Below are 13,775 nucleotides of genomic sequence, written 5' to 3'. Positions count from 1 at the left end.
GGGTAGGGAAGGTTGATACTGGCATGTAGTGGGGAAAGACCAGGGATACTGCTATACATCCCTATGATACACAAGATACCCTCCCACAACAAAAATTACCTGGCCCAAAATGTCAATAGTGCCAAGGTGAGAAACCCTGCTAGTACCACCCTTTAGTTAAGAAATCCAGGGGCACCTGGGTGGCTCAGTGGGTTAAAACCTCTGCCTTCGGCTTAGCTCATGATCCCAGGGCCCTGGGATCGAGCCCGCATGGGGCTCTCTGCTCAGCAGGGAGCCTGCTTTCTCCTCTCTCTCTCTCTGCCTGCCTCTCTGCCTACTTGTGATCTCTCTCTGTCAAATAAATAAATAAAAATCTTTAAAAAGTAAAATTGTTTAAAAAAAGAAATCCCAGAACAGAGCTTAACTTACTTGCCCAGAGTTACATAAACTCAAAATCATCTCTGAATGACACCAAAGCCAATAGCACATTCCCATACATATACAAATACTGGCAGCTGTCTCTGATTAAATCTGGGTTGTTTCTTATCACTATCCTTTCTCCCCCATTTAGTCTTGATACTTGAGATCTTGCTTATCAGCCTCGGCTCAACTCATCCAGGAAAGAATTCAGAAAAAGTTTCTGAGACTTGTCAGATTTAAGAAATGTCTTCTCAAGAAAAAAAAAAGAAGTCTTCTCTTGGGCTCCCACTGCATCCGGGATACACAGCTTCACTGTTACAATTATCATATTGTACTGGGCTTCTTCTCTTTAGACCATAAGCTCCTCGAGAGCGAAGTTTCCCTCTTCCCTCTTATTCTTACACTTCCAGTGCCAGGCAAAGTGTCTCAGCACAAAATGTGTTTCATAAATATTTGTCAAACAAACAAAAGAAAACTGACCACACACTGTACAGTGTACCCAAGGACACACAGCTACTAAATGACAGAACCAGGATTCAAATCCAAGTCTCTCCAGTGCCGAAGCCTATCATTAGCGTGTCTCAATGAGCTAAAAATCAGATGTTTATCTTCTCTTTATCCTGCCTGGGAGAATTCTCTGAACATAAATATATAAGGAATATATATGATGTCCCTGTTTTAAAGATAGCTTATAGTCATAAGAATTTTCCTATCTTCTGCTTCCAAGTTTCATGTGTATGTTCTGCAAAAGCTTGCAAGGTAGTTAGCATATAATAATAGTGATAATCTCTCCCAAATACCAGAATTATAAAGGGGCTATGGGATTCTTATCTGACAGTCTCCTTGAATTTACCGCTCACTACAAAGAAACTGATGTTATTTTGAGTTGTCATAGGAACTGTTTAGAAAAACGAAGCCAGGGTCTCTTAGGAAAAGAAGAACTCACTTTAACTTTAGCTTTTATTTCTTCACTGTCCCCTTCTCCATCTTTGCGGGGTTCCATGCCAGACTCCTCCAGGATGTCTTTGTTTAGTACAGAATACTCTTCTAGTAGAGTGTCAAACAAAACTATTCGCTTGTTCTTGAAGAAGCCATAAAAATAAGCATTGCTGTGGGAAGAGCGTTTAGATCCTAAGGAAAAGACAGTTCAAAGCATGGAAAATAATTAAAAAGTTTGGGGTTCTTTGGAGAGACTCCTAGAAATTGCATTACCGGAAAGGACATTAACATTTTCAAACTGTTTAATACCTGAAGAAAACTGTTATCAACATAAATCACCACCTGCAGTGGAGAGCGTCTGCTTCCCTAAAGTTTTGCCAACAAATACTTGTGCTTGTCGTAGCTTTATAGCATTAAGTAAATAAGTCTAAATATCCAATAGTAGTGGAATGATTAAATTATGGTAGAGCTATGAAATGGAATTTTAACCAGCCAGAAAAAAAGCAATACTTCTGAAGAATCTTAACAAGACAGGAAAAAGCTCACCAATATACTGTGGAGGATATAAAACATATATATATGTAGTTTTATTATTGTCATGGAAAAAAAGTATATGTAAATAGAAAAGCATAGAACAGGCCTATAAAGACATTTCAAAATACTAAAGTGTTTACCACTGGCTTCTATAACTATGGATTTTGTTCCCTCCTTTATACTTTTCAAGGCTTTTTAAAATAAGTATACTTACTTCTTTATCAGAAAAAGTTAAAGCTATTTTTAAAAAGACTGGGGAAAAAAACATACCTAACAGTATATGGCTAACGAGAGCTGAACTATGGTTAATTTTTTAATTTGCTTTTTTATATTTTTCTTTATTTTCTAAATGTTCTACACTGTGCAGGGACCTGTGTGGTTAAGAGCAGACTTTGGGTTCAAATCTTGGCTCTGCCATGTAGTAGTTGTGTAAATGTAAGAAACTTCCTTAACTTCCTTGATCTTTTTTTACCAGTTTATGACATGAGGCTAATCTCTACCTGACTGAGCTCTATTAAAGATTACATGATAAATTCTAAGCGAATCAATCCATATACTGCCTGATCCATAAACTATTACTATTACTTATACACATTTTTTAAACAAGAAATGATAAAACATTTGTTTCTCTTGAAAACTTGAGATATCTCACAGAAAATACATATTCTATATCTACTCATACTTCTAATATAAATTATGGTTAGCAGTAGGTTTAAGATACAGTATATTCTACATATATAGCAGTATGCTTGAAGTATGTTTAGAATTTAGGAAGGCTTTAATAAGTAGTAGCTTATTTATTTTATTACTATCTCATTTTTTGGTTTCATTGCCTAGAAGAGCCAAACATGTGGTCCAATTCTGACAGTGGTATAGGACCTCAGTATCTGGAGTATCATGTATCAGTCAGAGGTCTTACAGTTCTCTCTCATTTCTGTCTTCTCCGATTCTAATTTTTAAGTACAAGTATTTCTTAAAAGCGGCCTTAAGTTATTTATGGAAACAGGCAAACTGTATACTTATAAACAAAATAAAGTTAATGTCTTAATATCTCCCACTGGTCCAAATTTCTCAAAGTGTAGCCCAAGGAATACTTATACCAGAATCATCTAGGGGCACTTGTTAAAAGTAGATACTAAAACACCTGGGAATGGAGCCCAAGACTCTGTCTTTGAACAAACTTACAGTCACTAAAGCTTATAGGAGTCCCTGCCCTAGACCATAAGCATTTTGTATCACTGTGCTGGCATATAATATATATTCAATGAGCAGGTTTACAGAACGGGTTGATGAGGCCACTTGAAGTAATATACTTAAGAACTCTGAAAACCAATGTAAGGCATTGCCATCTGTGTCTTTCTGTTTAATGATGTCTTACCTTCACCTCTCAGCAGCACTTGACACAGCTGACCGCTCCCGCCTCAAAAGACTTTCTTCTCCTATCTCAAAAGAAATACCACTTTCTCCTGGACTTCTTACCTCCATGGTCTCTCCTCCTCAGCCTCCATTACTGGCTCTTCCTTTCCTGCTGACTCCAACCTGAAGCCCCTTCTCTTCTCTAAATGCCCCCAACCATGGCATTAAACAGCATCTGTGTCAGATGCTTTCCTATCAATATTCTGGCCCTAACCTCTCCCTAGAACTCCAGGTTCATATATCCAGCTGCCTATCTGCCTTCCCTACATCTCCACAGGGATGTCTGTAATGCAGATTTGTTGTTTATATTCCTGTGTGTGTATGCCTGTGTGTGTGCTTTTCCCCTGCCCAGTGTCGAATTCTCCTTTCAGTGTTCAGAGCCTTTCTCACCATGTAAGTGTTGTGGGAGACTCCTGGCACCTGGCCCACGCGCTGGCTCAGTCAATCAGATACATGCACCCACTGGGGACTCTGAAGATTGAGCTAATTACGCAAAGAAGCAGGGCAGTGAGAAATTAATGCCATGGGTGCTAGTGGGAGGATGTTAAAGAGAGCACACTGCCAATTTCGACAGCAGGAGGCAACAGCAGGGTTATCAGCAGACTGGTTCTACAGTGAGATTCTGAGCTCCTCCTCTCCCTGGGAATAGCCCACTTTCCAAGCTTGTAAACTTAACCTTCCTGATGATTTTGTGAGCTATCAAAGATTGTCTCGATAAGAAATCTTCCTGCTTCGATCAGCCATAGTTGGCTCACTGCTTACTCGGAGCTAACCACTGCTTGAGGAACTCTAATACAGTATTCAACAGATACCTCAACATCTAACAGAACTTAATCCTCCCACCCCATACCTGCTCTTCACTCAGTCTTCCCATCTCTGTAAACCACCATTTGTCCAGCTGCTCAGGTCAAAAATCTAGGTCATTACCCTTAATGCCTCTGTTTCCCCAATTCCTTCACAGGTAATCTGTGAGTAAATTTCTTCAACTCTCCCTCTGAACCAGATCCCCAGTGCATCTACTTCTCTGCATAGATTACTACTGTAATATCCCAATCTAAGCCGCCTGATCTCTGCCCTGACCACGGCCACAGCCTCCGAACAGCTCATCGGCTGCCACTCTTGCCCTCCCACTACAATCTCTTCTCCAGAGAGCAACCCACAGTATTTAAAAACTATAAACCAGACCATGTCACTAAAACCTTCAATGGCTCCTCGCCCCCCCGCCCCCAAACTTACAATAAGACCCAAGCTCTTCTCCTGATTCACCAAGGCCTATGTGGTCTGACTCCTGCCTGTGTCTCACACTTCGCGTCCTCACACCCTCCTGCTGTGCTGTAGCCACACTGGGCTTTCTTTTGTTTCCTGCAGACACAAAGCTCTAGAAGGTCTTCCCACTGATATCAGCATGGATGGCTTCTTCCTTTAGGCGTCAGCTCAAATTCATTTGTTCAGAGAGCTCTTGCCTGATGACCCAATCTAAAGTATCTATCTACTCAGTCATCCTTGATCACATCACACTAGTTTCATTCTCTGCACAACACTTGCTATCTGATAATTTTTTAGAACACAATGTTGGTTTTTCACGACAATATCCCTATCAACTTACAGATCCATAATGTATGTTGTTAGTAATAACACTTAATCATTCAAAATATTTCTAAGCATTATTACTATTATTTTAAAAATTACATTACAGACCAGTAAACTTATGTTTAGCAAAGGTAAGCTGCCAAAGTCACAACAGGTAACTTGTGATAAAACCAGGATAAAAGCCTATTGACCCCACAGCCTCACCTCTGAAATGCTACCTTCCAACTACTCGATTTTTTTTTTTTTAAGAAAAAACGAGCTCTGGCCAGTTTTACTAAAGAAAAAGCCTTGTATGACTCACTTTTCACCAGTCTGTCCTGGCATGCTTCTAATGATATGAGAATCACTTAGAGCAATGACAAGCAGGGTGCATACTCCACGGTACTTCCCATTTTCCAAGCCCAATTCAGTAGTACTACTGCCACTGTAGTGATGGACACCAGTTCTGACCAATATGGCATAATATTCTATGTGAGGTTTCCTCAAGGCTGGCGGTTTCACTTTGCCATGTCTGATCATTATCAGAGTCTGCTTGCACCACAGCACATACTTTCCACTCTTCATATTGATTTGGAGCACAAAGATCAACTCCAGTGGCTTTTTTGTCTTCCTGCCTTAAGTGTGGGCTGGCCCCGAAAGATGGTCAGGGAGCGGTGAATAAAAGGCTAAATCCTGATATTCCATAAAGTACCAGCTCATGTTATAATTCTCCATAAAGCTTTCCCTATTTCATCTAAAACCACATGGCACTGACAGTATATATTACACATCTTATCAATTAGCTCTATTGTGATATCATTAGCTGTCATTTCATATTATCTGATTATCCCTTAAGTGATAAGCAACTTAGGTTGCCCCATCAGTAAAAGTCCCTAAAAGACAGTCCTACTGTACTGATTGATACACTTCTAGTTTACTATTAACTAAAAGCAGTGACCTCAGGGCCTAAAAAATAGTAGGAATTGTCATTCTACCATTTCTGCCAGATATGTCCCAACTGTGCCATTAGCTGGGCTGTTACCTCAGAACCACTAGATGTCTGAGACTTCTATACTCTTCTAGTCACAGTTAATTATTCATTCTTTCCCATTGTGGCCATCTCTATTCTCCCCAATCCCATGATTACTTCTCAGTTTCTACTCCTTCATCCAATACAGCTGTTTCTCTGGTGATGTTTTTTTTTTTGTTGTTGTTGTTGTTGTTGTTGTTTTAGTTTAGAGAGGGGATGGACAAACTATTGTTTGCAGGCCAAATCTACTCTGCCACTTATTTTTATAAATGAAGTTTTATTAGAACACAGCCATACTCATTTGTTTATGTATTATCTGTGACTGCTTCTGTACTCTAAAGGAAGGGTTGAACAGTTGTGACAGAGACAGATCATGTGGCCCACAAAGTCTAAAGTATTTATTGACTAGACCTTTACAGAAAATGTTTGCCAAACCATGGGTTAGGGGAAGCAAAACTGAAACCTGGAGGGTGAAGGGATTCATTAAAGATCCCACAGGTGCTAAGTGGCAGAGGCAGAACCAGTCTCACGCATTTACATGGATTTTAATTTATGGATTCTGACAGTCATGGTATCATACAACAGTTTTACTCTACATCTTTTTGGGCTTGAGACTTTAGTAGTCTTATGTAAGCTAATATATAGCTTAACTCTCAAAAGCAATTATCATAAAAGCAGAAAATAACTGATCTGAAGTCCAATGGTACTACATTTTTGGTAATGTGCAAGTGAAATCAGACGCCTCCAGAACACTGAAAGCTTTGTTGGATGAGACAAAGCCAGTAACATTGGTTTTCTTTATGAGTCCCCAAACTAGTGCTAAATGGAACTTGACTATGCAAAAGTCCAGCTCAATTACCTGAGGGAGCCAGGCAGGTAACGTTAAGTTCATAAATCAGTCCAATATACAAGATATAAGAAGGAGTGAAGAAGGCCTTAGCCAAACAACACTGTAAAGCCAACCAAACACAGCTGTAGGCAACAGCAGGATTGATACTAGGCTACCAATTTCTATCCCTGAAGTATGCCACCAATTCCTAGAAATCTGGCTTTTTAAAGCCCCAATATAAAACCCTAACAAATCAAATCACTTGAATAAAACTTCCTTACCCCCGGGTAGCCTTACCTTCAACAACATACACCTTAGTCAAAGGGAAGTCAATACTCTTTGCCATTACTTCAATTTCTTGTTTAAGCTTTCCCTCAGGCAGAGGTGTGAATTTGTCAAATAAAGGGGCAATATAATCAGCATAAATTGTGACAAGCACCTGAAAAATAAATGTCAGAACAACCTATGAATATGTTCTTAAAGAAAAACTGCTATTTATATAGATTATATTAAAACAACTGTGTGATCCAGCCTTGAGAACATAGATCTTTTCTTATTTGCTCTGGTATTCCCAGCCCCAAATAATACCAGATAGCAAGTGCTCAAAATATGTTTGTTAAATCAAATCAAAATGAGTAGTCTCTATGTGGTAATAGCTCAAAAGTCAAATGGTCCATTCAAAACTATCTTGGGAATTTCTGACACTTCATAAGCCTATCTAACTTAGAATTCTGCCTTTGAGAGTAATCATGAGAGACCTGCAGTCTTTGCTAGAAAATAATTACTAGAGCTTGACTGTGTGCTGTTATTTGGTTGATCTGCTAAAATTAATTACCTGCAGTGCACAACTATCCATTGTGTTTGAAGCAGCACTTCCTTAAGCATTTCTTCTGTTCTCTTTCCTCTTACTTCATTTGCCATACACAGATGTGTATAAATCCAACTAGCACCTGTTTTCAGAGCTCAATCCCACCAGTGGAAAGTGAAGCAGTGAGTATCACGGCAATTCAGACTAAAGTAAACCCCATCATCAGGAGCTGAAGAGCTAACAGATGCTATTTTCTGGAGGCTGTGAACAGACCATTTTCATTGTGTCGTAGTGTGTGTTGTGAAGTGGTTTACAATATGGTAGAGAGAAGAAGCAAAGATGTGAGGAAGGGAAGATGGGGAGTGAGGCAACAAGGGAGAGAGGGAAGGAGAGAAAAGAGAGAAAGGAAGGGAGGAGGAAGGGAGAAGGGAACAGAGAAAAAGGGGTAAAGAAGAGAGAAAGGAGGAGAGGAAAGGCAGGGGCAAGAAGGCAGAAAAAAATCAGGTAAGTTTATAGTTTCTTTTTCTCATCCCTCTTAAATCTGGTCTCTTCAGAACATCCACAGTGTTTAGGCAGGGGAACTCAGTAAAGAGTCATTACATGATCAAACTCAGTCATCCATTCTAGTGACAACTCACAAATGCACAGCCCAAAACTGCCTGACAACTGGACCATTAACAATAACTAATAACCAGCTTCTAGGATCTGAGTCAGCATAAGAAGAAGAAAATCTACGGTCAGAGTCAGCTCTCCTAGTTCTATACCCAAAAGCAGAAACCAAGAGGGAAATTTATATGACCACTTATTTATATTTCATTTGCTTCCTAAGAACTGTTCACATGCTAATGAAGATTAAATCAGCATTATCTCACCAAGGAAATTTTATAAAAGAAAACAAAACAAAGATTTTACTCACCAGAGAAACAACTAATGTGAATAGCCAGGCATATATAAAAAAATAGTCGCCCCCAATTTTAATAATGTAAAGTAGAAGTGAAGACACAGGCAATAAAATGCACTGAGTCACAATAAATTTCTTGACTGCATCTTTCATGAAGAATCCCAAAGTCTGAAAAAAGAAAAGATCACAAGAAACTGAGAAAAGAAAACCTGAAAAATAAAGTGTATGCAAAGGATACATTATTAAAGCAATTTTAAAAGTTAAAAGGTGGGGCGCCTGGGTGGCTCAGTGGGTTAGGCCGCTGCCTTCGGCTCAGGTCATGATCTCAGGGTCCTGGGATCGAGTCCCGCATCAGGCTCTCTGCTCAGCAGGGAGCCTGCTTCCCTCTCTCTCTCTCTGCCTGCCTCTCCGTCTACTTGTGATTTCTCTCTGTCAAATAAATAAATAAATAAAATCTTTTTAAATAAATAAATAAAAGTTAAAAGGTAGTGAGTCTATATAATATGACACTAGGGGTAGCCTAAGACCATAAGTAAATGTCTGTCAGAGTTGGGTTTTGGAGGGGAGAAGGAGAGGGGAATGGGTGAGCCTGGTGTTGGGTATTAAGGAGGGCACGTATTGCATGGAGCACTGGGTGTGGTGAATAAACAGTGATCTTGGAACACTTAAAAAAAATAATAAAATTAAGATGTTAAAAAAAAAAAGGAAGTGTCTGGCATTTTATAGTTCAAAATACACCATTTCAACATTAGCAGAAAAACACTAGACTTTAGTACTAGAAGAGCTTAGGGCAAGACTTCAAGCTATCATCTTTACCATATTTGCAGTTTCTTTTCCCTCAGTTAATTCTTGCTCCAAATAGCAAATTATGGGGGCACCCGGGTTGCTCTTGATTTCAGCTCAGGTTATAATCTCAGGGTCATGGGATGGAGTCCCAAGTCGGAATCTGCACTCAGTGATGGGTCTGCTTGGGATTCTCTCTCTCTCCCTCTTCCTCTGCCCCTCCCCCTGCTCTCTCAAATAAATAAATAAATCCTTAAAAAATAAAATAGCAAATTATGCTTCAATTATTACTAGGAGAGGGAAAAATGCACAAAAAGTCTTTACGTTTAAAAGAGAACATATGTGTTCTCTAGTTTACCTGCTGATTGAAACCATGTTTTTCTTCTATCACAAAGGTATTATAAAGACTCCATGGCAAACCAGTCAATGCACTGAAAAGTGTAGCCAACAGGAGAAACACCAAGGACTGAGTGATCTAAACACAGGAAGAAATAAATGGCACTTTTTATAGTGTAATACTAATTCATTCTTCAAATGAATAATTAGTGAACAAATGAAAAATACATCTCAAGCCATGTGCTTGATTCTGTGGGTAATACAAGGTCTGACAACATCATCTCTACTCTCCAAGTTGACTTGCGAGAGAAGGAAGCAATAAAACAATGTCTCTTTTGTTATATAGGCACTATGTGAAAGTTACCTAAAGCTACAGAGACAAAGAACTAAAAAATGAGAGACAATCACATACACTGGTGAATTCAAGCAAGGCTTACTAGGCTAAGAAGACTCAGGATGCCACTGTGAAGAAAGAAGTAAATTAATGGGACAGGAGAGACAAGGAAAGGAGAAGAAATGTGTTCCAATTTGCAAAATAAGCACTCTATTATAAGAGGAAGAGGACACGATGACAGGCTTTGGGACAAGGCCTGGATAAGGCAGAAAAATTTATCCCAGAGCATCAAAAAAAAGCTGGACTGGGGCAGGTGGGGTGGGGTGTCCTAAAGTTTTCACAAGAAGCCAAAGACCAATAGAGAAAATTACCGTCAAGAACTACTTCAAGTGCCTTCACGATAGATCCTCAGGAAATCAAAAGCCAAGAACTGCCTCATTTCTCTTTCCAAACTTTTCCTAGGATAGTAGAGGAAATGGGATACTTAGTATGAAGGGAGCTGGGGGAGGGAGAAAGAGGGATGAGGTAAATAGAATCCTTGCGCTCTCCCTCTCACCAGATGGTGTAAAATGGAATTCTTTTAAGGTAAATGTAAGTGTACTACACACCACCAAAACACATTTGATTTGGTAACAAAGATGCAGCCAATGTAAGTTTCTAATCAGAGGAAGAAGGGAGAGGGGATGAGAAAGGAAGATTTGTCTGGCTATAACATGCAGGGTGGTTCATTTCAGCACTGCTCCCAAACAGGAAATGGGGGAAAAAATTAAAAAAGAGATTCTAGGACCTTCCTCAAAACTACTGAATCAGAATTCCATCCCCCAAAAATGCAATCATTATGGCTTTATGAATACTTGTTTTCTCACATAACATTTCATAAAAATTTTCCATATCAATATATAGTTATTTCTTCCTTATTAACAGCTCTAGAGTATTCCATTGCGTAAGTGGACACTTAGGCTACTTCCATGACAGCAGTCATTCTAATACTACAGTGAACACTTTATACATGTGTCTGTGCATTCATTCTTCATGAATTCAAAAAAGTTAAATATCTGGTATCAAACTTTTTGAAGGCACTGGTGACACAGCAGTAAAGAAAATATATAGGGTCTCTGTCCCCTTAGAGCTTAAAATTCTTAATAAAAAATAAATAAACAAGGCATTTACGTATAAATAAAAAATAAAGTAACTGCAGAGAGTGTTAAGTACTTTTATATAGAAAATAACGTGATGTGTGTCACTGAAGAGCGACAGCAGAATTGTTACTCTAGATGGAGTGGCCAGGGAGGGTCTCTCTGAGAAAGAGACATTTAAGAAGAGAAATGCATAAGGAGTCAGTCATGATGTTTACATGAAACCACCTTAAATAATTTCTGAAACAATGGGGTGCCTGGCTGGCTCTATCAGTAGAGCATCTGACTCCTGATCTCAGGGTTGTGAGTACAAGTCCCACACTGGGGGTAGAGATTACTTTAAAAAAATAAAATGTTTACAAATTTCTGAAACAGGGCAGAGAATATGTAAGTAAACCACAATGCCACATAGAACAGACCAGGACAAGAGTCAATGAAGATACAGAGATATCCCAGGAAGAAGAGGACTTCAAAGGATCTGGCTGCTTTAGAAAAAGGTATATGGATGGGGCGCCTGGGTGGCTCAGTGAGTTAAGCCGCTGCCTTCGGCTCGGGTCATGATCTCAGGGTCCTGGGATTGAGTCCCGCATCGGGCTCTCTGCTCAGCAGGGAGCCTGCTTTCTCCTCTCTCTCTCTGCTTGCCTCTCTGCCTATTTGTGATCTCTCTCTGTCAAATAAATAAATTAAAAATCTTAAAAAAAAAAAAAAGAAAAAGGTATATGGAAACAGGACACAGGATGAGTTGAATTAAACCCAAGATACCTTATACATGTAGAAAAGAGCCATTGTTTAAAGTAAATAATCAGGAAAGAGGGAAGAGACTTGGCAATTTCCAAGAAAAAGTCGGGAGACAATGTCCTATCATCCACCATGGGTGGGGAGTCTCACACTTAATGCTTTGCCCGGTAAATGGAGCTTCTGTAAGACTGGGTAGTCACCTCAACCAGCTCCATGGAGTTTCTGAAGTTACACTCTCTGTCCTTGTATGAAGTTATCTCTAAGTGATTATGGTACAGAGTATCTGCTTAGCGGGTTCAACAAAATTCAGGCTTCTCCTTTCACTGCAAGGAGTTGTCCCTGAGAAATGGCTACCTAACCGGGGACCACCATTTCCCAGTTCCCTTCCATCTGAGACTAAATCACTGGTTCGCCAACAAAACGTGAATGCAAAGGAAACTTCAGAGATAAGGGAGTTAGGAAAAGGATGTTCTTTCCCCACCCCCTCATTCCAGCTGCCTGACGGATGCAGAGAACTGTAGGGCACTCAAGGGACTGCAGGGCTGTAAGATGAAAAGAGACCAGGTCCCTGGCTTCCCACGTAGAAGAATGTCACCTGCTGACCAAAAAATACACTAAGCTATTATGTGATTGAGAAATAAACTATTGTGATAAGCCACTGGAATTCTGGAGTTTGCTACAATAAGCAGCATTATCCTAACAGAGTTATGTGTGGACACGGACTATACAAACAGAGAAGCAAGCCTAAAGTCAGAGCCAAAAAATTAACTTTCACATAAAGCTGGCCAAGCAAAAAGACTCTAAAAAAATACATGCTAATGAATCACATACCTCATATTCTGGTCCAAAGCCAGCATAGCCACAGAACCGTCCAGAAAGTCTCCAGAGATAAGGAATTCCTCCAAAAAGAAGAATAAGCTATAAAACAAGACATACTTTGGTTACATTTGAACAGAATAGAAACTATGAGATGAGAGCATTTTATAAAGAAAATAAGGACAAAATAATTATCTCTACAGAAAAAAAAAGAGATCTGTCTTATTTAGGATAAACTATGCATTTAGATGAATACAAACCAACAGAGATACTAGGTTTAGACCTGTAATGATTTTTGCCTGTACATTTTATTTTTTTTAAGACTTATTTATAGGGGCATCTAGGTGGCTGAGTCATTAAACATCTGCCTTCGGCTCAGGTCATGATCTCAGGGTTCTGGGATCAAGCTCCAAGTCTAGCTCCCTGCTCAGTGGGGAGCCTGCTTCTCCCTCTCCCTCTGCCCCGCTTGTATTCCTTCTCTCACAGTCTCTCTCTCTCTTTCTGTGTCAAATAAATAAATAAAATCTTTGGAAAAAAAAATAAGATTTATTTATTTATTTGAGCGAGAGAGCATGAGTGTGTCAGAGGTGGGGTGCAGAGGAAGAGAAAGAATCTCAAGCAGACTCCCCACTGAGCATGGAGCCGGACCTCATGATCCTGAGATCATGACCTGAGCCAAAACCAACAGTCAGACACGAAACCAACAGTCAGACACCCAACCAACTGTGCCACCCAGGTGCCCCTTGTCTGTACATTTTATATGGATAAATTATGGCATGTGAATTATATCTCTATAAAGCTGAAAGGAAAAAAAAAAAACTTGCCAAAGACCACAACAAAGGCCTTCTGAATGAGGAAAGAGGCTTAGAGAAAAGGTAAGCAATTTTTCCAGAATGTCACACCTAATAAGTAACATAAATGGGATGTGAACCAGGTTATGTGGTTACCTAAGTGGCTTTTCCCTGAAAGGAAATAGTCCCCGTCAATCAGGACAAAGTATTAATATCAGTGTAAGTGGACAGTCAGGTCCACTTACCAAACTGAGGGACAGAATGGGGTATCTGTGCTTTCCCCAGGTAATGAAAAGTGAATCCTAAGGTAGGAATCAGGAATTCATAGGAGGAGACTCCCTTTTTGGCACCACCCTTGGTCTTGGGCAGATAAAGTGAATAAAGACATTCACCAAATCACTATGTCATTCGGGGCG

At 39.7% G+C, this 13,775-nt stretch overlaps 1 protein-coding gene across 1 annotated transcript in view; it reads right to left on the bottom strand.

Annotated features, from left to right (window-relative positions):
* Nucleotides 1-13,775, bottom strand: part of ZMPSTE24 (zinc metallopeptidase STE24) — a 42,090-nt gene that overhangs the window by 18,189 nt on the left and 10,126 nt on the right. Inside the window, exons 3-7 of the mRNA XM_044237923.1 lie at nucleotides 12,584-12,670; nucleotides 9,567-9,683; nucleotides 8,441-8,593; nucleotides 7,014-7,155; nucleotides 1,346-1,530 (exon numbers count right to left, since the gene is read on the bottom strand). Coding sequence (XP_044093858.1) covers nucleotides 1,346-1,530; nucleotides 7,014-7,155; nucleotides 8,441-8,593; nucleotides 9,567-9,683; nucleotides 12,584-12,670 — 684 coding nt within the window. The remainder of the gene's footprint in view (nucleotides 1-1,345; nucleotides 1,531-7,013; nucleotides 7,156-8,440; nucleotides 8,594-9,566; nucleotides 9,684-12,583; nucleotides 12,671-13,775) is intronic.

The sequence above is a fragment of the Neovison vison genome, chromosome 2 (genome assembly GCF_020171115.1).
Source record: "Neovison vison isolate M4711 chromosome 2, ASM_NN_V1, whole genome shotgun sequence".
In the NCBI taxonomy this organism is placed as follows: domain Eukaryota; kingdom Metazoa; phylum Chordata; class Mammalia; order Carnivora; family Mustelidae; genus Neogale; species Neogale vison.
This window is presented reverse-complemented; position numbering and strand designations above follow the sequence as displayed.